Source organism: Rattus norvegicus, chromosome 19 (genome assembly GCF_036323735.1).
Source record: "Rattus norvegicus strain BN/NHsdMcwi chromosome 19, GRCr8, whole genome shotgun sequence".
Taxonomy (NCBI): Eukaryota; Metazoa; Chordata; class Mammalia; order Rodentia; family Muridae; genus Rattus; species Rattus norvegicus.
The window spans coordinates 65,013,933-65,037,982 of NC_086037.1; the positions used below are offsets into that span (position 1 = coordinate 65,013,933).

Sequence of the window (24,050 nt, forward strand, 5' to 3'; positions counted from 1 at the left end):
TCAATTAGTGCGATGTTTACAAGAAACATGTTGGCCTCTGTGAAGCTCTCAGATGCACTCATGCCTTTAATTTATTGATGTTATTATGATTATTTTTGTGTGGTGCTGAGGATGGAACCCAGAACCTTGTGCTAAGTAAGCACCCCGCCAGTAAGTGTATTGTCATGCCCCCCTGGACTAATGGCTTCTTTACCCCTTGAAGGCAGAGTCTTGCTGTGTAGCCCATGCTAGCCTAGAATGCACAATCCTTATGCCCCAGCCGCCCAAATGAGCCTCCACATTCGGCTCACTCCCGGACTCTGATCCGACGATTCCAATCTCAGGGGCTTCGGGTCTCGCAAGCCGGTGCATGAAGCTTCTACATAGCGATGGCCTTGTCTGCCAACAGAATGACTAGAAAGAACTCTGTCTCCATCTCTAGAGTCCCAGATAAATAATAAATATAACGTAAGCCTATCAGGGTCCTCTGCAGCTGAGAAAACAGAGTCAGAACATTCTAACAAGGCATGGTGACCCCTGCGTGTAATCTTAGTACACAAGAGGCTGAGGTAGGAGGATTGCCACAGGTCTGAGGCCAACCTAGGCTGCACAGCCAGACTCTATCTCCAAAAACAAACAAAAATGAAATTCTAAGTTTTGTTATAAAGTGAAGAGTGGGAGAGTCAAATCAGTGTGTGTGTGTGTGTGTGTGTGTGTGTGAGTGAGTGTGTGTGTTAGGGTGTGTGAGTGTATGTGTGTGTGTTTATGAGTATATATATGTGTGTGTGTGTGTGCTTGTGTGTTATGTGTGTGTGTTTGTAGGTGTTTGTGAGTATATATGTGTGTTTATGTGTTTGTGTGTGAGTGTATATGTGTGTTTGTGTGTGAGTGTATATGTGTGTTTGTGAGTATATATGTGTGTTTGTATATGAGTGTATATGTATATGAGTGTGTTTGTGTGTTATGTGTGTGTTTGTGTATGAGTGTATATGTGTTTATGTATGTGTATGTATGTGTGTGTGAGTGTATATGTCTATGTTTGTGCATGAGTGTGTGTGTGTGTGTGTGTGTGTGTGTGTGTGTGTGTGCGCACCCACGTGTATCCATGCATGTGCTCACACATGAAGTTCAGAGGGTCCCAGGGATCAGGCTCAGGCCATCAGCCTTGGCATGAAGATCTTTTGCTCACTGAGTCACGTCCCTGGCCTTCATTTTCATTTCCATTCCAGATGACAGTTGGCACGTGGGACTGTGATGCTGGGTGAGGGCTCCTACCATGTATGACACAGACTCTAGTGGATGGTGGGCCTAAAACCTGGAAGCTCTTAGGAGAAAGTGAGCTTGTGCTTATGTGAGGGTCAACTAGCTATTGCTTCCTTAAACACCAAAAGCGTAGTTGTGAAAAAAAATGACAAACTGGGTCATTTTAAATCTTTATATTATAAAAGACTCCATTGAGAAAATGAAGAGAAGTGGGTGGAGGGACGGCTCAGTGGTTAAGGGCCCTCAGCACTCTTGCAGAAGACCCAGTTTGGTTCCTAGTACCCGAATTGAGTGTTTCACAACCACCTGTAACTCTAGCTCCAGGGGTTCCGAATCCCTCTTCTGTCTTCCCTGGGCATGCATGCACACGGTGCACATACAAACACTCAGGAACACACATGAAATAAAAATAAATGTCTTAAGAGAAAAAAGAAGGGGTTGGGGATTTAGCTCAGTGGTAGAGCGCTTGCCTAGCTAGCGCAAGGCCCTGGGTTCGGTCCCCAGCTCCGAAAAATAGAAAAGAAAAAAAAAGAGAGAGAGAAAAAAGAAAAGTAGACACCAAGTCTCAGAGAGCAGGTGTGTGGCAGCCAGCAAGAGGCCACACTGGGCATTGTCACACAAGCGTCCACACTGGGCATTGTCACGTGCCATTGATCTCAGTACTCTGTGGGCAGAGGCAGGTGGATCTCTGAGTTGTAGGCTATCCTGGTCTACAAAGTGAATTCCAGGACAGCAGGGCTATACAGAGAAACCCTGTCTTAGAAAACACCAACAAAGTCCTGGCTGTTTGCAGCCAAAGAGTGTGAGTTCTCAGGAGAGTTCTGTGACTGGGCCCTAGACTTATGAGAGGAAAGAGAGGTAGGGTTAGTGCTTGGATGGGAGGGAGAGAGGCAGGAAGTCTAGCTACAGAATGAGAGAACAATTTTCCAGATTGCGTGTGGACTGAAGGATTTCACACCACAAGTATGCGTGTTTGTGTGTGTGACCATGTGTGTGCCTGCACGTGGGCACGTGGCCTGTGTATGAACTCTTACAACTCAACACTAAGATAACCCAGTTGGGGACTTTGAAGATGGGACTGGGCTGTGGCTTCATGGCTGAATGCTTGCCTGATATGCACAGGGCCTTAGGTTGCATCCCCACCACCACATTAAAAAGAACCAGGACGGGGCTGGGGATTTAGCTCAGTGGTTAGAGCGCTTACCTAGGAAGCTCAAGGCCCTGGGTTCGGTCCCCAGCTCCGGAAAAAAAAAAAAGAAAAAAAAGAAAAAAGAACCAGGACATCAGTCTGCCTTGCCTTGCTCCAGGGACAGCTTCTGGGCCAGGGAGAGTCACTCTGCACAGAAGCAATGGAGATAAAGATTCAGGCCAGAGTACCCAGGACGCCTGTGCAGTGCCCACAAGACAAGGACAGATGTGGGACTGCGGAGCCTCCAAAATGCGAAGTGCATTGTGGGTAGGCATGGATACAATATGGCCGCTTGAGAAGTTGTGAAGTTTTTAAAAGGCTGATGTGGTTTGACAGCAAGCTACCTCCCATGTGTACACCTCTGTGAGTGGAAAGCACATGTCTTCCCGAACGGACAAATTCACAGAGGCAGAGTTGCCGGCACAGAAGGAGGGGAAGCCGGAAGGACCCCTGTAAACACTTTCTCATCTCGTGGGTATATAGACCTAGGCGCTGGTATAGAGGTCAGACATTATAGTCATGGCTGAATTTCACAGGACATTATAGTTCTGTGAAGGCGTTTTTTAAGTCTGATTGGGAGCAGGGAATGTAGTTCAATGGCAGAACCTTTGCCTAGCTTGCTGATCGATCGTGCACGAAGCCTGGGATTCAATCTGCATAAATTGGGTGTGGTGGCACTTGGGAGGGGGAGGCGGCAGGATTAGGAGTTCAGAGTCATCCTCATCCTTATCCAACTTGCTGGAGATCAGCCTAGGCTGCATAGGGCCCTATCTCAAAAGACCAACAAAAGGCCTGAAGGACTTGACCTCCATCAGAAGAGCGAGGTTTTGTTTAACCGTGTGCCTCTGGGTTGCTCTCTGTTCTTCGCTGTCTGTGTTTCTCCCCTGCGCGCACCGACAGTGCCTTGGCAAAGGATAGCGGACCCACAACAGCAAATTTTTGGGTAGCATTCGGGTATGTGTTCCCTTTATGCCATCCCTTAAATCATCGGTCAACCAGATGTCTGACACAGGTGTCAGCAAAACCCAGAAAGTCGCTCCGCAACCTCAGCCTGGACTCACACCGCAGCTTCCTGTTGGCGCAAGTGGGCTCGTCCTGCTGGGTGTGACTTCTGTGGGCTCTGCCCTTACCACACATTGGCCCTATCGGCCATTCTTCTGCCCACAACTCTTGTAACTTCCTTCTCCCTCTTCTCTTACAGCCCGAGCACTCCTCAGAACGGAAACGCCTTCCGGATCTTCCCCGTCAGGCAGTGAATATGGAGACCTGGGGAGAAGGGGGTGTCGTCTACTGGGATTCGGGGGTCCTGCTTTTTATCTGTACTTTGTCCTTTGGGGGTGGGAGGGTTACAGAGAGTCAAGAATCTTCCTTTCGGTGTCGTTGACTGTCCTGGGCCTCCGTGGCTTTTGGTGACGGTGACAGAGCACCTTCCCCTCATGAGCAGCATGCCGTGGAGTCTCTTGCTGGACAACCAGTGCCCAGACTGGCCAGGTGGCGGTCCCCATCTGGTGGCTCATCTCCTCTCAGGAGATGCTCACCGAGACACTCTTTGCCACATTTTCTTTGGTGTTGGAGGGGGGAAGGCTTTCGAACTCTTGAGGATACAGGGTTGAGATTCGTTGTGAAGGGGGCTCTTGTCTGGATGACAAGAGTGGACAGCCCTAAGGTTACAGTCCGTCCTACCAACAGAGAAATAGGGTCTGTGTTTGCTGGTCAGACAGATGGGCTGCAGGGAGAAGCCCTGGGCAAAACCTGGGCTCTGCCCTGGTGGTATCCGTGCTCATGTCCCCAACCTTCTTGGCAGTCACGTGTTCGTATGACCAGCAGAGCTGGTCTATTTAAAGTTGGTAGCACTCCAGAGATTTATCTTTTCTTTGTCCTTGTCCTTGTCCTTGTGGCCCGTTTTCACATGACCTTTGGTCTCATGGAAGACCAGTGCATCAGGAGCCTTCCCCACCATTCCGTGTCCCTGTGTCGAGCATCTGCCCCACCCCAAGGAGGTCTAGATTGTCCTCCTTTGGGGCTTGGCTTTGCAAGAGGCTCCAGGTCTTAGATGTCTGCTTACTCCTTAGAACAAGGGCTCTCTCACGGTTGCTGTTAGAGTGGCAGCTCGACATCGCTTCCCCATGGTTTGGGTGACCTAGTTTTTAGCTGTGGGAGGACCGGATTCCTGGCGCATTCCTCCTGGGGGTTAATGGAGTGACCTGTGGTTGTAAAACCACCCATGACACACCAGCCACCAGAGAGAGAGGGGCAGGGACACACAGGAAGAACCCCTCAGCGCTTGCCAGAGTCCCGGGCTCCAAGAGTGTGGTGAGTCCTGGCTTCCATCACTTAGGAGCCTGGTCCAAACCCGCTGTAAAATGAAACCTGCTTTTGTAAACAGCTTTCTCTAGAGAAGGTGGAATCCCACCCCAGTCCTGGGGATGGGGCACAGTTGCCTGTGAATGTTGGCCTCAAACAGGGTTTCATGATCCAGCCAAACATTTCTTAGACAAAAGAAAGGGGGTGGGAGTAGAAAATAAAACAGAATGCTGTCCCCCAGTTGAAAGGCTGGGGAGGTGACTTGGTGATTAACAGCTCTACCAGAGGACCTGAGCTCAGTTCCCACGACTCACAGACTATAACTATAACCCACCTATGACTAACTCTAGGAGATCCATGATCTCCACAGACGCCACACGCATCCACATGAGCAAAAGTACAAATGGTTCCTAAAAAAAAAAAATAAAAAAACATCTAAGGGAGTCTGAACAAAACCTTCCCTGTAGAGAACCGTGTGGACCTAGTTGAGTTGAATGTTTCCTTATTTGTTTGAGACAGTTTCACTATGTAGTCCAGGCTGGCCTTGACTCGTTATGTAGCCCAGGCTGGCCTCCTGAGTACTGAGATAGCTCCCCCCCAAATCCATCCCTTCTGGGGAGTTTATAAGATGCACACGACCTTGAACCAGCTCTAGCTAGCCTTTCACCAGGCTGTTTCTGCCTCATGTGTGTGGGTGTGGTGTCTTTGGAGCATCAACACTTCCACTCCAGATGTTGGAGCAAACATCTGCTCAGCCTGTGGAAGGAGACTTCTGGTTGCTACCAAACATCCGGGAAACTTCCCGATGCAAGGAGTCCTGTGGGACCCTTCACCCAGCCTGCAGGGCAAGGTTGAGATGGTAAGGGAAAACCATACCCCTCCTGGGTTTCTAGAATGAGCAACCAATCCCATCTCCAGGGAACTCGCGGTGTGAGTCTGTACCGGGGTCCTCAGTGCTCCCTGGCTGCCCTTCCACTAGGCACAGAGGCCTCGCGCAGAGCCTGGCTGAGCAGCCTTGATCTTCTTCATTGATAGTTTGAAACCGGAAGCCCTTTACTGTGGAAGAAACAGAAACAAAACCACCAATGACAAGACCCTAAATCAGAGCCCTCTGATCCTGTGTGCCCGTCAGCTCTCCCAAGCTTCAAGTGACCACGCCCATCCCAGCTGCATCCCCATTCCGTCCTACATCCGGTGATAGTTTCCATTTGCCTCCGAGCTGTGCCCGGTCTGTTCAGAGGGGTGTGCCGACTCTCCATGATCTGTAGGCTCTCTCGGCCCGCAGTTTACTGTGTGCTTTTTTCTATGAAAAATGATATATTTTACAACTTCCTATGTACAAAAGTTTATTGTAAGTTTTTGTGCTTCGCATGAACAGGGCCACACTGGTTGTTGCTATGGTTTCAATAAAATGGATTTGATTTCTAACACAGCCCGGTGGTGTGTCTTTTCTTCTTTCTTTTCTAGACGCGTCGTTTGTGAACTCGGTAGCCTTGTCCCAACAACCTCCAAGTAGTTAGGAGGCCCAGGTGGCCTTGTGAGGGAGCTGAGAGACATTCGGGAAGCATGGTCAAGAGACTAGTAAGTTGGGGTTGGGGATTTGGCTCAGTGGTAGAGCGCTTACCTGGGTTCGGTCCCCAGCCCCCGGGGGGGGGGGGGACTAGTAAGTTAATGAAGTGTATGTCAGCGTGCAAAGCGAGGATGAGATGCTGTGCGTGTGACTCGAGATGCTGTGCTTCTCACAAACCCAAAGACTGCCTCCAGCAGGGAGGACCACTGGGTCTTTTGTCAAGGACCTGCTGGTGAGAGCTGTGACGGCAAGACTGAAGACTGGGTGCTGGCTTTGATAACAGAAGGGGGTGTGGGTGTCCAAAATCAGGGTGCAGGTAGGGCTGACTTCCTGGTTCATGGTTTGTGTCCTAAGGCTAAGCCACCCATGAAAGGGCCTCTGAATGTCCCTTGGCATCATTTCTGTAAGAACAAGTTGTGCCATAACCCCACATCCCAGTGTGCCCACTTCAGGCGTTAGAAGTCCAACATACAAGAATCCAGGACAGAATTGATGGAGTCCAAAACTGACTTGTTCTTCAAAGCACGACCCCAGGGACAGCCCTGCCACCTTACTACTTGGAGGGGGTGGGCTTCTCATTCAGGGACCCTGCCACCTAGCGCTTTTCCTTCTTAGACACCCATGCTGAGAACTGTTGCACATGGACTGTACTTACCACTGTGTGTGTGAACACACACACACACACATACACACACACACACACACACACACACACACACACACACACACACACACACACCAGCTACTGGGCCAGAATGCCTGCTAGCCTCTGCTCTCTACCAGAGGACACTGGCCAGATCACCTGAGGCAGAGGCAAGAGGAAAGTTGTGGAAGGACCACCCCACCCCCATATATAACATCTTTGCCAGGAAAGAAAAGGCTCCTGGTTTCCTCTTGAACCTGCTTTTGGGGTTTGCTGATGTTTAAGATTTATGCATAATTCGATTAGCTGTTTGGTAACTGTTGATTGATGCTTGGCTATTCGGTTGTTTGGTGGGTTTAGCTGATTGGTTAGTTCATCATTTGGTTGATTGGTTGATTGGTCAGTAGGTTTGGTTGACTGCTCAGGTGTTGGTTAGTTGATTGGTTGGTTGGTAACTTGGTTGATTGGTTGGTTGAGTGGTGGGTTTGGTTGGTTGGTTGGTTGGTTAGTTGACTGGTGTTTGTTTGGTAACTTGGTTGACTGGTTCATTGTGTGGTGAGTATGTTACACTGGTTAGTCAGTTGAGGGGTTGGTTGTTTAGCCGATTGACCCGTTGGATAGCTGGCAGGTCTATAGTGGTGGAGATTGAGTCTAGGACTCTCTGTATGCCACGCAAGCTCTCTCCCTCAGAGCGGCATCCAGCCCTCCACTTTTATGTCTCCTTATAAATGGGTCACAGGCCTGTTTCTAAAGCCATAGCAAAGGATCAGAGGTCAGAGAAGGAGGGCTGAGGGCATTGAAGGCCACCTCTGCATACTTGGAGAGACTTGCCTGAGGTAATGGTTAGGGGCTGAAACTCATACGCCTCCCTTTGCAGGCCTGACATTCCTCTTTGCCCACTGTGGGACACTGGGCAAGTCCGGAGCATACATCACCTTGCCAGTCAGAGGTGGCGACAATAGTGTCTTGTGGCCAACAGTCTGGTGTGGTTACGGGTGAAATGAGGTTGAGATGAGCATCACTGAGTACACGGTAGAGTGTGACACATCAGCTGTCACACTCAGGGAGAGGCATCGCTCCCCTTTGAGTGGCTATTTCTGGTGGGTGTGTATCCCAAGGAGACTTCACCAGGCACAAGAAAGAAGGTTCTAATGAGCAGAACCACTGGACACAAGTTCCCATCCCCATCAGAGGACAGGCTGCAGCTACAAGAGCCTGAGCCTGGGTTGGAGTCCACTCTGTGGCTCCTTTTCTCCCTCGCAGCTTTCTACAGCACATTTGTCACAGTTGTGGCCTGAATGGCAGGTCTCTGCAGGGAGCCCTGTGTGCCTCACGTGTCTTGGGCATCTTTGAATCTGGAAGAAAGTGCCTGTCTTCTCTGTTCATGCTTTTGACATGTATGGAATACTGGCAGATGGCCTGTAGAATGTGCCTCTGGCGAGACAGCCAGTGTGCATTGACAGTAAGACACAGGGTGTGGATGCTGGACAGGAGCATCATGGAAGGGACACTCTGTCCTTCCCATGTATCACAGCAGAGGCCCAGTGTGTATCTACTCTGCTCGCTAGTTAAGAAATCCCAGATGGGAGAGTCTGTTTCTTGTTTTGTTGTTGTTGTTATTTTGACAGTAACTCACTTTGTAGATCAGGCTAGCCTTCAACTTGCTGTGTAGCTTAGGCTGGCCTGGAACTTCTGCCAGCTTGGGTCACACAGTGAGTTTGAGGCCAGCCCGTGGAATAGGAGATCCTACCTCAAAAGAGCAAAATGAAATAAAACCAAACAAACAAATAGATAGACACTTTAAACAGAGAAAGCTTGAGGCTGGGCATCCTGGTCTCTAGAAGACCCTCGCTCACTGGCTTTAGCTTCTATTGTCTCTTCCCCGAGACTGACATCTTGCCATGACTACAGAACAGTGGCCTTTTTATAAAAGCAGATCATTTTATTTCACACTTCTTGTTGTAGTAGTGTAAGAAGCTTCTGTGGTGGGGCTGGGGATTTAGCTCAGTGGTAGAGCGCTTACCTAGGAAGCGCAAGGCCCTGGGTTCGGTCCCCAGCTCCGGAAAAAAAAGAACCAAAAAAAAAAAAAAAAAAAAAAAAAAAAGAAGCTTCTGTGGAAAAAAAAAGCCCTCTGTGGCCAGACATGGTGGCACATACCTTGAATCCCAGAACTTAGGAAGTGGAGGTAGGAGGATTGCTGTGAACTTGAAGCCAGCCTGGTCTACACTGTAAGAGCCTGTAATAGATAAATTAATTAATTAATATTTTATTTTATTTTTTTTTTTTTGGTTCTTTTTTTCGGAGCTGGGGACCGAACCCAGGGCCTTGCGCTTCCTAGGTAAGCGCTCTACCACTGAGCTAAATCCCCAGCCCCTTAATATTTTATTTTTAAAACTTGCTCTGTGATAGCTGCAGCTGGAGCCTGGGTCCTCTGCATGGAGACTCTGGGGTGGGTTTCCACAAGATGGCTTGTGAGTTCCTGATAGCGAGAGGTGGTGGATATGGTCCTTTTCCAGAGGACAGAGTCCAGATAGCTGCTGGTCTCAATGTGATGGTTTGACTGAGAATGTCCCTCATAGGCTCATATATTCAAATGTTTAGTCACTAGGCCTTGGAACTCTTTGAAAGGATTAGGACTAGGTGTGGCCTTATTGAAGGGACTGTACCCTTGGAGGTAGGCTCTGAGGTTTCAAAAGCCCGTGCCAAGCCCAGTATTTCTCTGTCTCTGCCTAGGGATCAGGGTGTAGTTTTCAGCCAATTCTGTAGCACCATGTCTGCTTGCCGTGCTCCCACCATGTTCCCTGCCTTGATGGTGAGGAACTAACTCTCTGAAACGGTAAGCCATCCCTCAGGCAAATGCTTCCTTTTCAAAGAGTTGCCTTGGTCTTGGTGTCTCTTCCCAGCAACCAAACAGTGACTAAGACAGTATCCAAGGTAGTCTTGGTAAAGTTGCCCAGGGTTGCTGATATGTAACAGTTATCAATTCAGGCCAGCAGCAGCGGCAACTTCGGGGACACAAGAGAAGAGATGAATGCCAGCATAGGACCATGTGACCCTTGCCAGCCTTGCTCCCCGAGCAGCCTCTCTGCCTGGGGACAGTGGAAACCTTAGCAAGTGATGGCCTTTCAGATGGCAGAGGCCACCTCCTTGGAGCGCTTATCACCCACATCAACATGACCCTTGTCCCAAAAGCCTTAAACCTGGTCAGTCCACAGATGCACCACACACTCATCGATGACACAAGGTTCCTGCTTCTGTGCTCCTGACCTTTGAGATCCAGCAAAGACATGTGAGGCTGGACCAGCCCTAACCCTGACCAGGGAGCAGGGTTCTCAGTCTGCCCTTGGCCCCTAAACTGACCATCTTCCAAACTCCAAACTCCCGCTTCAAACAGTTATATAAGTGTTCCTTGAGGCCTGGAAACTTCCAGATGGCTTTGAGATCCACCCCACCAGCTGCTCTGGGGATGCGAGCGTTGGCTATTTCCTGAGGACATGGACCAGCTGTCAAAGATGCTGAAGGCGGACCTAACCCAACCCCACAACAGTCTTTGTATCTTTGTGGCCCCATGTGAAAGGCATAGAGCCTGTGGACAGAGCCAGGATGACCCCAACATCCGGGCAACAGCCTCCACCACCTGCCCATCAGCCTCAGGGGAAGGTGCGTGGGTGACCCCTGTCCAGCCCAAACAATGGGACTCTTGTCCCTTCCTCTGACTGAGTACAAGTTCTGGGACTTAAGCCGCCATCACCACTGTGACCACGAGTCACGTGGCTCCCAGGCCCCAGTTAGGCGGTCACTTGGAAAGCTTGTGGAAGTTTCTATCTAGGACATCATTTATACTGAAGACATGGCTGGCCAGGGTTGAGTACCTGCTGAGCATGTACAAGGCCTCGAATTTGATCCCTAGCGCCAAAAACAAGACAAACAAAAAAGGAGGATGTTCCACTGAGAAATCCCTAAAGGTAGGCCAAGAACCTGAAATCTTGACCGCGGTCCAGGCAATTTGACTATTGCTCTTCGATGCTTTTGGGAAGACCCTCCCCTTCTCTACAAGGTAAGTGGAGATTAAAGGTGAGGTCAGAACTCTCTTGTCCTCTAGGTATTGGGATTAAAAAGGCAGTCTCCCCCAGAGGAGGAGAATCAAAAGAATTTGAGCTCAGTTTTACTAAAGTGCAAAGGGCTGACAGCATACCAGTTCCCCAGAGAGAAGAAAGATTTGATCTCACCGAGGCTGTGAGATCCAGTGCCTGGGATCCTCAGCTTTGAGGGTCTCACATCTTCAAATAAACTTCCATGTCTAGATGCCCATGGCTAGGAGGCCCCGAGTCCCCAGAATAGTACATAAGAACCGACAGAGAGGGCAGAAGGTGCCTCCTTCAGGGCCAGCTCCCTCTTCCTCCTTGCAACTCAAGGCAAGTTCCATTCAGGCATTGGAGTAGAACACCAGGGGAGACTCCAAGGGACTCCCAAGAAGCCGCACCCTCAGTTTGTGAAGACAGGGTGTGCTGGCTAATTTCATGTTAACTTGACCCAAGGTAAAGTCATCAGAGAGGAGGGAGCCTCAGTTGAGAAGACGCCTCTATAAGGCTGGGTTGTAGACAAGCCTGTGGGACATTTTCTTAATTAGTTATTGATGGGGGGGCCAGCCCACTGTGGGTGGGGTCACCCCTGAGCTGGTGGTCTTGCTTTGTATAAGAGAGAGCAAGCCATGGGGAGCCATCCAGTAAGCAGCACCCCTCCATGGCCTCTGCAGCATCTCCTGCCTCCAGGTTCCTGCCCTGTTTAAGTTCCTGCCCTGATTTCTTCAGGGATGGACTGTGGATGTGGAAGTATAAGCTGAATAAACCTTTTCTCCCCAATTTGCTTTTGATCATGACGTCTCTTCATAGTGACAGTGACCCAAACTAAGCAAGCAGGAGAGTAGGGTACTGCTGTGATAGAACCAATCATGTTTTGGGGAGGATTGTGGATGGACTTTGAAAGTTTGGGCTAGAAAAGCCATTGAGTGTTGAGAGCTCAATGAGCTGCTCTGTAGGAGCTTAGAGGATAAGAATGTTGAGAACTGGGCTGGGGAGATGGCTCAGTGATTAAGAGCACCGACTGGTCTTCCAAAGGTTCTGAGTTCAATTCCCAGCAACCACATGGTGGCTCACAACCATCTGTAATGGGATCTGATGCCCTCTTCTGGTGTGTCTAAAGACAGCAAGTATACTCACGTATTGAAAATAAATAAATCTTTAAAAAAGTGGTGAGACCTTGCAGATGATGGAGGCCTGGCTTGTGAAGTTGCAGAGAGAAGCAAAGCCTCTGGGGGGCCATTTGTGTGAAGAAACCTGCGGTTCCAGTTCCCTGAGGCTGAAGGATCGCCTGTGATTAACAAGAGACCAGCATCACTGAGGTGAGATCTTCTGGGAAGTGTTTCCTCAGGGTCAGAACACAGAAGATGTGGTCCAGAGGCAGCCAAAGTTGTACTTCTGTTGGCAGCTGGGCTCGGCGATGTGTAAGAGTCACCCAGGTGGTACTGCTTTGAAGCCAAGAAGAGAGAGATCATGGAGAACCACTGAGGTTTGGCACTGAGAGAGGCCATTCGGTGAAGGCGCAGCTGGAGCCCCAGGACTGAAGGGGTCATGGAGAAGAGTTGAGGTTTTGCACTATGAAGAGAATCTATGAGAGGCTATTGGAGGAAGTGCAGACCCACTACAGCGGAAGACCCCAGGATTTTGGAGAGGCCTAGAGGACAGGCTGCGTGTGCTGCAGAGGGCGGAGCTGAGGAAATGACCCAAGCTCTCGGAGGAGTCCAGAGAATCGTGAGTGAATCCCAGATACTGGGTATCGAGTCGTTTACACTGTCCAAGTTTGGTTTCGCTTTCTTCTGACTGTGACTGAGCCTAGTTCTTCCCTCGTGAAATAAGGAAGCATTGACTTACTTTGGATTTTACAAGAGTTTCTCAGTTGAGAAACTTTATGTTTTTAAAAGGCCCTTTGGATTTTTACGGAGACTGAACTTCTGAAGTGTTCAAACTGGTAACGACTATGGGACTTTTAAGTTTGTAATACGTTTTAAATTTCTGATAGTTATTAATCTGAGATCTTGGGGATGAACCAAAAGGGGGGTATGGCTTAAAAATTATCATATGTCAAGCTGACCAGGTATCAACTGTGTTAATTTTACCCAGGCTCAAGTCACCTGAGAGGAGGGAACCCTAAATGAGAAAATGCCTCCATAAGACTGGGCTGAAGCCAAGCCTAGAAAGCATTTTCTTTCTTCTTTTTTTTAAAGATTTATTTATTTTATGTATGTGAGTACACTGTTGTCATCAGAACAGAAGAGGGCATCGGATCCCATTACAGATGGTTGTGAGTCACCATGTGGTTGCTGGGACTTGAACTCAGGACCTCTGGAAGAGCAGTCAGTGCTCTTAACCTCTGAGCCATCTCTCCAGCCCCCGAAAGCATTTTCTTAATTAGGGATTGATGAGGAGGGCCTAGGCCATTACAGATGGTGGTCCTGGTGGACCCTATAACAAAGCAGCTGAGCAAACCATGGGGAGCAAGTCAGCAAGCAGCATCCTCCAGGGCCTCTGCATCAGCTCCTGCCTCCAGGTTCCTGCCCGGCTTGAGTTCCTGTCCTGACTTCCTTCAGTGATGAACCATGCTGTGGAAGTGTGAGCCGAATGAACCACTTCCTTCCTAAGTAGCTTCCAGCCATGGTGTTTCATCATGGCAACAGGGACCCAAACTTAGGTGTATAGGCATGGAAAATGGGTACAAATGGGACCCAAGCTGACAGTAAATCATAGCAACATTTATGCAGATCGTTCTTTGAGCTGAGCCATTGAAGACTAGCTCTATAATTCCAGCATTCCTATGCAAAGGTGGAAACAGAGACAGGAGTCCTTGAAGCTCACAGGCGGGCTAGCCGGACTGGCATACACAATCGCAAGAGGAGACTCTGTCTCCAGCCTGGTAGGAAGTGAGGGCTAACACCCAAGGTTGTCCCCTGTCTTCTGTCTACACACTGTACCACGTATGTGCCTGTGTATTCACATGCATGCACGTGCACACACAAATACATACACATACATACATACATACATACATACATACACACACAGAGACATAGAGAGAGAGACATAGAGAGGCAGACAGACAAACAGGCACACAGACACACACACACACACACACACAGAGAGAGAGAGAGAGAGAGAGAGAGAGAGAGAGAGAGAGAGAGAACCAAACAAACTTGGTTGTAGGCTGGTGAGATGGCTCAGTGGTTAAGACCACTTGCTGTTCTTGCAAAGGATACAAGCTTGGTTCTCAGCGCCCACCTTGGGTGGCTCATAACCACCCCTCCAAAGGATCCTGCTCCAGGGGATCTGATGCCCTGCCTGGTGGAGAGGGCTTAGACCTACCCCACGGTCACCATTCAATATGTCAGGACGTTTGCTTAAGGAGCAGGTCACAGGAGTTGTGAAAATCTGTGGTTTTTGTTCAACCTGGCTAGAGTTGCACATTTGGCCAACTTCTTAGTATTCACCCATGAGGAATGGAAACTTGTGTTCACACAAAAGCTTGCATGAGGACACTCACAGCAGCCCTAGACACAAAGGCCAAGTGGATGCCGTCTAGATGCCTGTCATCCATGTCAGCTATAATCATAGTGTGGAATATTATGCTGCTTATAAAAAGGAAGGTCAGGGCTGGGGATTTAGCTCAGTGGTAGAGCGCTTGCCTAGGAAGCGCAAGGCCCTGGGTTCGGTCCCCAACTCCGAAAAAAAAAAAAAAAAAAGAAAAAAAAAAAGGAAGGTCGTCTGACACAAGCTACCACACTGATGACTCTCAAAGACCCCGTGCGCTAAGAAGCCAGACATGACCCAGGTGATATATATGAACTATCCAGGGCAGGCAGAATTGGGCCCAGCAGGGCAGAACTGAGCCATCAATCACATTGGGGGAGTTACCTCAGGCCCTAGGGTGGTTAATATAGACTGTCAACAGAATTACCTAGGAGGCAAACCTTATGCTTGTCTTAATTAAGCCAACTGATCAGGGGGTAAGGAATAGTTCCTGGCTGGAGGAAGAGAAGGGCACAAGGGTCCATCAGAATGTGGGGTGTTGGAGAATGTGGGCCTTCTCTAGCTCCATCAGGGTGACACTCCCCTGAGCATGGCACCTTTGATGATAACTACTGACCATCACCTCGATAGGATCTAGGTTCACCTTGGAGATGAGCCTCTGGGAGCATCTGTGGTGTTTCTAGACCTGGTTAACTGAGGTGGGAAGACCCGCCCTGAATGTGAGCGGCACCACCCCATCACCCAGGTCCTCAGCAGCATCAGAGGAAGGCAAGCTAAGCACCAGCATCTGCCTCTCTCTGCTTCCTGCTGCAGGAGCCACGGGACGAGCTGCCTCCTGCTCCCAGCTTCAGGCCCTTTCCACCGTGATGGACTGGACTCTATGCACAAACCATGAACCAAGACAAACCCTTTCTTTCCTTGGTGAGTTGCTTGTGTCAGAGACGCTGTCACAGTGACAAGGAAGGTGACAGATAACAGCCATTCCACCATCTTTATCTCCCACCCCGTCATCTCTCACTATAGTCATTTCAACTCCAACTTTCTGCGACTACACATAAAGATTCTTTTGAAAATCCTTGCTCCACCCACCCACAGCTCAAGCTCCTCCCCCCCCCGAACCCAGGCTTCTCCCTGATCTCCAGGTCCTCCCTTGAGCCATTGCTCTGTACACCAAGTTTCTGTGGTCACACATGCGAGTCTGGGCAGGCTCGATCAGAATTCACACAACCATGGCTTTGAGGTGGGAATCTACAAACATCTCTTCCTGTGACTGTCACCAGCGTCCGTTCCTGGCTTCCCTCTGCCCTGGTGGACTACTTCAGTAATGGACTACACTTCTCAGCCTCCTTTGCAACTAGGCTTAAGCATATGATAGTGAGTGCTGGTTGGGTATGAGCAGAAGCCCCTTTCTTCCCTCTTGCTGTCTGGGATGCCCATGTGATGGCAGGAGCTACAGCAACTACTTTGGATCCAGAAGTGAAAGTTACGAGCTGAAGCCAGATAAGCAGCCCTGCCTGGCACCTGTCTTGCTCAAAGCAGTTTGTTAGGGGGTCTCTCTGTCGCCTGAACCAATATTGTACCATAATTCAGACACATGGATCCGGGGTTGGGGATTTGGCTCAGTGGTAGAGTGCTTGCCTAGGAGGCGCAAGGTCCTGGGTTCAGTCCCCAGCCCCGGGGGGAAAAAAAAAAGAATGAAAGCAAGCAGACACATGGATCCAGGGTTCTCTGCCTTGAATCCTGCCTGGTCTTGTGGAAACTACTGGAGCCATTGTTTGGGCTTTGTGTTCGGCAGGCCCCTGGGAGCTTATGGGCAATAACAAAGTTTCATGACAGCTCAAACCTTCTGTGCCAGAATCTGTGCTCTAGCAAGACCCCAGCCACCAGGACACCTCACACTCAGGCTCCTTTCCCATTTGCCCCACTTGCTCCACACTGCCAGGGTGGCCTGTTTCCTGGCAAAACTTGTCTGTCCCCTGAACTGTATACACCAGGATCCTTGCTTCTTTTGGGAACTCAGACCGACACCCGATTGAACTGCCTGGCTCCTAAGGAAAGTAGCTGGGATGCTGGAGGGTCCCTGGCCTGAAGTCTATCCAAGCCTGCGCTCACTCCTGACCTTGAGTTAGAGCAATCCAGCGCCAGCCCAGACACTTCCCCAACACTTAGCTCAGTCTGCTGTTCCGCCCTGGCCCTGGTCCCCTCCAGCCAAGGTCATGGCCAGGGTGAACGGCTGTGTCCTCAGGTGTACTGCTGGGAAGCCCTGGCTGGTGCCCATTCCCTGCCCAACACCAGGCCCTTTCAAAGCCTGGTCAGCATCTTGGTGCTGGCTCAGCCTGCCTGCCTAGCCCGGCTTGGTCTGGCGTTGCTTGGTTTGGAACCCACGCACTGATTCTGGGCACCAATCCTCGCCTGCACTTGCCCCAGTGGCTCTGCTGGCCTCTGTCAACACCAACCTCAAATCACTTTTTTGGCCTCCAGCGCCGATCTCTTTCCTCTTATTGCCACAGTGCCCTGACAACCTAATGGACTTACCAGGACAGCCTAGCACCCGGCCCTGAGTTCAGATCTGGCAGAAACCAGAGCTCAACCAGCCAGGCTCAGGTCAAGGTGGACTTCCCTGGCCAGCTGGCTTGTCCCTTGGTAGCTTCACGCCAAGCCCAGGGTACCTCTGGCATTTGAGACCAATGGCCCTTGAGGGGTGAAAGGCAGATGACCCCATCTTACTGCCACATGTAAGACCCACAGACCACCCTGGCCACTGGGAGACATTTGGCTGGCTGGCTGCCTCAGGCTGACCTGCTCTCTCAGCATTGGCTCCAACAGGCTTGCCTTCCAGAAACCCCATTTCCTGTGCCTAAATTTCACCCTGCTGCGGTCCTGACTCATAGAAGGTTCCTTGGTCTATAACTCCCTAGAACTAACAGAAGACATCTGGGACACAGGGAAATACATGATGGTCCGTGAGAACAAAAACGTACCCCTCCCCTCTGTGTGTGTGTGTGTGTGTGTGTGTGTGTGTGTGTGTGTGTGTGTGTAAGCCAGAGGTCAATCAATCAACCTTAGGTTTTGCTCCACAAACTATCACCCCACAACCCCTTTTTTGAGAGACATTCTCTCACTATCTTGGAACTTAGCAACGAGGCTAGGCTGGCTGCCAGCCCCAGGGACCCTTCTGCTCCCCACTATGGGGAATACGGGTGTGGGCCACCAAGCCTGTTTGGGAACTGGGGATCTAACTCAGATCTCACACTTGCATAACAAACACCCTAGATGTTCTGACTTTCATCTCTAGCCTCAAAGCTATTTTTCCGAGGAAGAGTTTCAGTTTTCAGATGGAAAGATTCTTCTGAACTAGACATCAACCTCGTTCCTAGTTGACAGAACCCTCGACTATCTGAAGCACCCCCCGCTCATTTCCAGATAGTCTCACGTAGGTAGCTCAGGCTAGCCTTGAACCTACTATATAGCTGAAGATGACCTTCAATGCCCGATCCTCTCACCTCTACCCCTAGTGTGGGATTGGCATGTCCTACCTGGTCTGGCCCCCCCTCTGTCCAACATTCATCTGTAATTGCTACTATCTACCCCTTGACCCCACTGTTGTGCCCTGCAATTTCCAGCTTAGTTGAAGGAAAACTGGCATTGTATCTAAGTGCTTATGATGTGTGAAGCCCAACCTCAGTTGACACCTCATCCCTGTGAGGTGAGCAGACTCCCATCCCCACATATAGAAAGGATGGCAAGGGGCTCAGAGAGGGTGAGCCAGTGTCCCAAGTATTCACAGCAGGGCCCGTACTAGCTCTCTCGTGCAGGACAGAGGTGTCCTGGTGATTCATTCAGGAATGTCTGTCTTCTTGTTGGTTTTGTTTTTCCAAATGAGAACCAGTTGTTGTTGTTTTGGGCTAGGCTGGGTGCTGGTGACCTCGAAATGGGAAGCCGGGGCCTTTCCAGAGTGCGTGGAAATGTTGACCCTACGTCTCTCAAATGCGCTCACAGGAAATAAATCATATAGAATAACGTTAGAGAGACTGGCTGGGCTTAACCCCCAAATTGCTTCCAGCCCTTTGGAAAACATTTTTCCTTACGTTTGTTTATTTCAACATTTTTCTCCCTCTTGCGCAGAATTTCCAGACCTGGCTCTTGACGCTGTTGACTGGGGGCTCATGAACCTACTCTGTGTTCACAAGGGCCACTGACTCACAGTCAGTATCACACAGGGGCAAGAGCATCATCTGAGTGTCTCACAGGTCTCAGGGCCCTTCCTGTGACCATGGTCATTCTGTCATCCTAGGCTTCCCAACCTTCCCTGTCAGAGTGGCTAACCCAGCCTTCCAGGGTGGTGTCCCTGCTCCCCACCTTGGCTCTCTTAAGGAAATCCTGGATGGGTGGGTTCCCAGGTTCCTATTCTAGGGGACCTCATGTGACTTCACTGCACACTGTCCCCCAAACGTCAGGTGAGACATGGAGAAAAGCTATTTTTTTCTGGGTTTCCTCTTATCGACCCAAGGGTGCAAATGCTTCCCCTAGTTTCTGCTGAACACCAGGTAGGGATAACAGAATGCCAGACAGATAGAACCCTGCCTACCTACCCAGAGCAGACATCAGACGGAGAGAGCCAGACAGTGGACATAAAGGGAGGTGGTATTCAAGTACACCCAGGCAGCAAAGAGAGCCTGTCCAACTCCCACCATTGAAGAGAGGAGCAGGCTGAGGGTCCTGGGGAAGGACACCAGGGTGGTCAGATGTCATCAGGGCACGAGGACCTGGTCAGAGAGAACAGTGTATACATGAAGTGGGGCTCATGGTGGTCAGATTGGTGGAGATCTCACTAACGAGCTGAGGCTGTGGACTTTAGCTTAGATGCCCAAATGTTGAAGCCCAGTTGGAATTGAGTGAGCGGGAACTGGCCAAGCATCCTCAGGGGAGTCTTTGTCATAGTGGTTTAACTGGTGCCTGAGAAGCCCACATGATGCTCTGACCCAGTTTGGGAAGAGGATGGGCATTTTGGGAAATCTGAGGGTGTCAGGACACCCCCATTCCCAGAAAGCTATGGTGGAATTGCAGACAACAGCAATGGCCTAGGGCAAGCCCAGATCTGGAAAGGACAGTCACAGAAACTTCCAGAATACCCTATCTATCAACAGTATCCATTCTTTTCCTGAAGACTGGGAATCCATGGGGTGAACATCTCTCTGTTGGTAGTGTTCAGGGGCTCCCTGTGGACCCCTCATGGCCTCTCTGACTCTGGGGGACCCCCATTCCCATTCCACATGGTAAATGTGAAGAATCTGTACTACTGACCTGAAAATGGACAGATTCTTGCCCCAGAGGGACCAACAGTGGATCCTAGAGACTCGATGAGGCTCAGCAGGGTGGCCCACCCCAGTGCATCACGGAACACAGCTCAGTGTATCCCAAATGCATGGCTCCCGACAGGCACCCCTACCGCCCACAGGCTATGCTAAAATGCTACTTACAGCCACACTGGCTCAGTCTGGGAAGGAGGTGGAGAGGCTGGGAAATGTCATATCCCCCCTTGTGACTCACATGGGGAAAGAGCTCACATGAGCAGTGCCCCCATCCCAGGGTGGCATCAATTCCCCGGCCTGACACACAAACAGCTCATTTCTCCTTCCAGAAGCTTCTGGGAGCCTTATACTTCTGACCCTAATATGCACAACTAGTAAACACAGTAGGTCTGGAGGGGCGAGGTCATCAGAGCATGCTCAAACTGCAGATTGACAAGTTTTCAGGGGCTGGAGAGATGGCTCAGTGGTTAAGAGCACTGACTGCTCTTCCAGAGGTCCTGAGTTCAATTCCCAGCAACCACATGGTGGCTCACAACCATCTGTAATGGGATCTTGGTACCCTCTTCTGGTGTGTCTGAAGACAGTGACAGTGTACTCTTTATAACTAAACTAAATAAATCTTTTTTAAAAAATGTTTTCAAACAATAGGATATTTATAGACTCAAAGCATCTCCCCACCAATTATTTCTTATTTATAAAGAGGGGAATTTGAACTCATCAGCAGACAGGCATGGCTGAACCAGGCTCCATTGGTGACCACACTGATCCGGGGTACTAGGACAACTCCCCACTATATGTCGCCTCACAAGACACCCTAGGAGGACCCAGGACTCTCTGTGCTGGCCTTGTCTGAATACTTAAGTCAGAGCTCATCTTGAAAGCTGGGCATGGTGATGCAGGCCCACAATCCCAGCACTTGGAAGACAGAGAGGCAGGAGGATCTCTGATTTGAGGCTACCCTAGTCTACACACTGAGTTTCAGGATAACCAGGGCTATGAAGAGAAACCCTGTCTCAAAAGACAAGGAAAAAAAAAGCTTGAGACATCTCATCCTGAGGACAGACTGCAGAACGCCTTGTCCAAACACTCAGATCAGTATCCCAAAGCCAAGGAGGGGACATAATGGGCCAGTGAGATGGCTCAGAGGGTAAGGAGGTGCTTGCTGCCAAGCCATGACCAAGCATGATGACGTGAGTTTGATTTCCAGGACATGCGTAGTGGAATGGGGGAACAGAATCGCTTCCAAAAATTGTCTCCAACCTCTAGAAGCATGCCCAGACACTTACCAACATAAATGGATGTAAAAACTTAAAGACATTTCAGGATAGAGAAGGGCTGCGTCATTACTAAGCGTAGTGTGTTAGGAAAGGAGGCTGCTTCTTGAAGTTCTTCACAGAAGTGTCCCTGTGCAAGAGTGTGTGTGGCTATGACCTGCCATCGAGTGTCTTGAGAAAATCCATGTATGTGTACATGTGTGCATGTGGTCAAAGGACTGTGGATGGTAGTGATGCAGAGAGGGTCACAGTCTAAACCTTCAATGAGTCTGCATGAGGCTGACTGACTGGTTTGACTAGTCTTCTGTGAGTTTGAAATTTACCTGCCGAATAGCCTTTTCCTCAGAAGAGAAACAGTCCTTCTTCCAGTGAAGACAGAGGTTCCTAAGACTCAATGACAGAAGCTTAGAAAGTTCCGAGATGTCCAAGGCTCCACCCCATGCTTATATGAGCAAGACACAGTTGCTGGAGGACACTCTCCTGTACTGCTGTCTGCAAGTTGCTCAGGGACCCAACACCACCCCAGAATTCATTTTGGAGACATTACCCATGCTCAGCTGCCTGAGCCACCCATGCTCCTGTGACCCAGGAGAAGCTCACTGGTTCACCATGCTGGACTTTGGTGGATCTGTCGACAGTGCCGTATCTGGGGAAATGGGCCTTTCTTCACATTTCCCCAGGAAGTCACACAATATCAAAATATAAGGCTACTGTTTAGTTTGAACCTAAAATGTGTCTCCACCACATTCTGAGTGCTAGGTCCCCAGCTAGTGACACTAATTTGAGGAGATTATAGAGCTTTTAGGGGAAAGCATACCTGGAGGAAGTGGGACAGGGGGCATGCCCTTAAAAGCACACCACCCTTCTGGCCTCCTATCTCCTCCCAAAGCCATGATCCAAGCATGGCTTCTTATGTGGTGGATGGGAGGCCTTGGAAGCCTCCATGAGCTTAACCAACTGGTTCTCCTTTGATTCTGTCAGGCACTGTGGTCACAGGGATTTAAAAAATAAAATCAACTAATACAGTTACCAAAAAGGAAGAGAGAAAGGAAGGAGAGAAAGGTAGCAGGGCCCTTCTACCTCCTGGTCTGGACAAGGTCCGGAAACTTCTCTGGCCCGGCATCACTGGCCCTGTTTTCCTGCGGTTCTATTTGGGTCAGGTTATGTGTAGCCCACAGTCACTGGCTGAAGACCTGGGCCTCTCTCCAAGTACTGTATCTTCTTCACCAAGCGGATTCAGGTTCCACTTGGGAAGACATTGTCCAGCCCGGAACAACCCTGGTCAGCTTCCTGCCCTCTGCTCACTCAGCTGTGGCCTGGATTCAACATCATCCCACACATCTGTCTAAATGAGGTCCTGGCCCCACTGGCCCATCTTAGCTGCCTTTGGCCCCCTTGCCATCTGCAAGCAATCCACCACCTGCCACTCAGCTCTCGTTAACAAGAGGCAAGCAGGAGGCCAGGCTGCAGTCCAGAGGCTGGGAGGGACCTTCCGGAACTGCTGAGCTTGGGCACAGGCTTCTTCTTTGTCTCCATCACACTCTAATTCCTCCTCACCCACCTGACCAGAAAGGCATGAGGCTAATGCAATGCTGTGATGGCCCCAAGCCCACCTGTGCACCACACAGCCTCTGTGCCAGGCATGGGTGTGGAACTGGGCTGTCTCCTTCATCTGTAGCACATCTAGCAGGCCAGACTTATGCTCCCGTGACATTTACCAAGGGGAAACTGATGCCACAGAGTCATCCTGTGCTGTGCCGACAGAGGCAGCCAGGGTGAACTTATGAAGAAGGCACTTTTCTCTTTTTCTTCTTTCTGTGGCCTCAGACTGGGACTGCAGAGCTCACACGTACCACACGTGTGCTCCAACAGTGATCACGTCCTTGGTGTATCTGTTTTACTCAAAAGCATCCAGAGTGAGGAGCATACTCATTGCAGAGGTCAAAGACCACAGAGATGTCCACAGGTGCCCAGCACTGCTAGACACTGTTGTCAGCTTATGGGGGGCGATCAGGGGGAGAGTCCCTGTGAGTGCCTTGAGTTTCAGAGACTGAAATGAGACACTCAGTACCCAGCCTGAAGCCAGTGATGCTGAGATGGGGATGCTGATATGGAGATGCTGAAGTTCAGATGCTGAGATGGACATGTTTGGATAGAGAAATCTGAGTGGCCCAGTGTAACTGAGGTCAACATAGACCAACTCCTGTCTTCAACCAGATTCCTACCCCATCATCCTCCATAAAGGAATGAGCAGACAGTGAAGGGTACAAATGGCAAGTGCTTTTATTGTTATTTTGAATTTAAATAAAACCACGTGAATTCTCAGTAGCAGTGAGATGTTAGCCCAGGGCGGTTCCTGGCTGCCATGTTCACCAGAGCTATAGCTTGGGCAGTGCAACATCTAAGATCCATAGTACAACAAACAAAACAACTCAGTGGTAGAGCGCTTACCTAGGAAGCGCAAGGTCCTGGGTTTGGTCCCCAGCCCCAGAAAAAAAAAAAAAGCAAAGCAAAACAAAAAAAACAACAAACAAAACAAAACAAAAGGCTGGTGGGAGGCAGCAATGGCTGGTGGGAGGCAGCAATGGCTGGTGGGAGGCAGCAATGGCTGCCTCACAAAAGTAGATCTTCCTTCTCGCTGGGAGGCACAAAAGTAAGGCCTGTTTAAAAAAAATTTTTAAAGGTCCTCAGTTTGGTGCCCTGTACACCCCCACACAGCTTTCCCTCCATCCTGTACACCCCAACACAACTTTCCCTCCATCCTGTACACTCCAACACAGCTTTCCCTCCATCCTGTATACCCAGCACAGCTTTTCTCTGTCCTGTACACCTAGCACAACTTTCCCTCTGTCCTATATACCATGCACAGCTTTCCCTCCATCCTGTAAACCCAGCACAACTTTCCTCTGTCCTGTACACCCAGCACAACTTTCCCT

The 24,050-nt window shown here is 49.9% G+C and overlaps 1 protein-coding gene across 2 annotated transcripts in view; it reads left to right on the forward strand.

Moving 5' to 3' along the window:
- The window catches only part of Crispld2 (cysteine-rich secretory protein LCCL domain containing 2), a 58,336-nt gene extending 52,169 nt beyond the window's left edge, over nt 1-6,167 (forward strand). For both annotated transcript variants that reach the window (XM_006255708.5, NM_138518.2), the window contains one exon: nt 3,633-6,167. In XM_006255708.5, the coding sequence (XP_006255770.1) occupies nt 3,633-3,687 (55 nt within the window). In that variant the 3' untranslated portion in view covers nt 3,688-6,167. The remainder of the gene's footprint in view (nt 1-3,632) is intronic.
- The last annotated feature ends 17,883 nt before the right edge of the window (nt 6,168-24,050 follow it).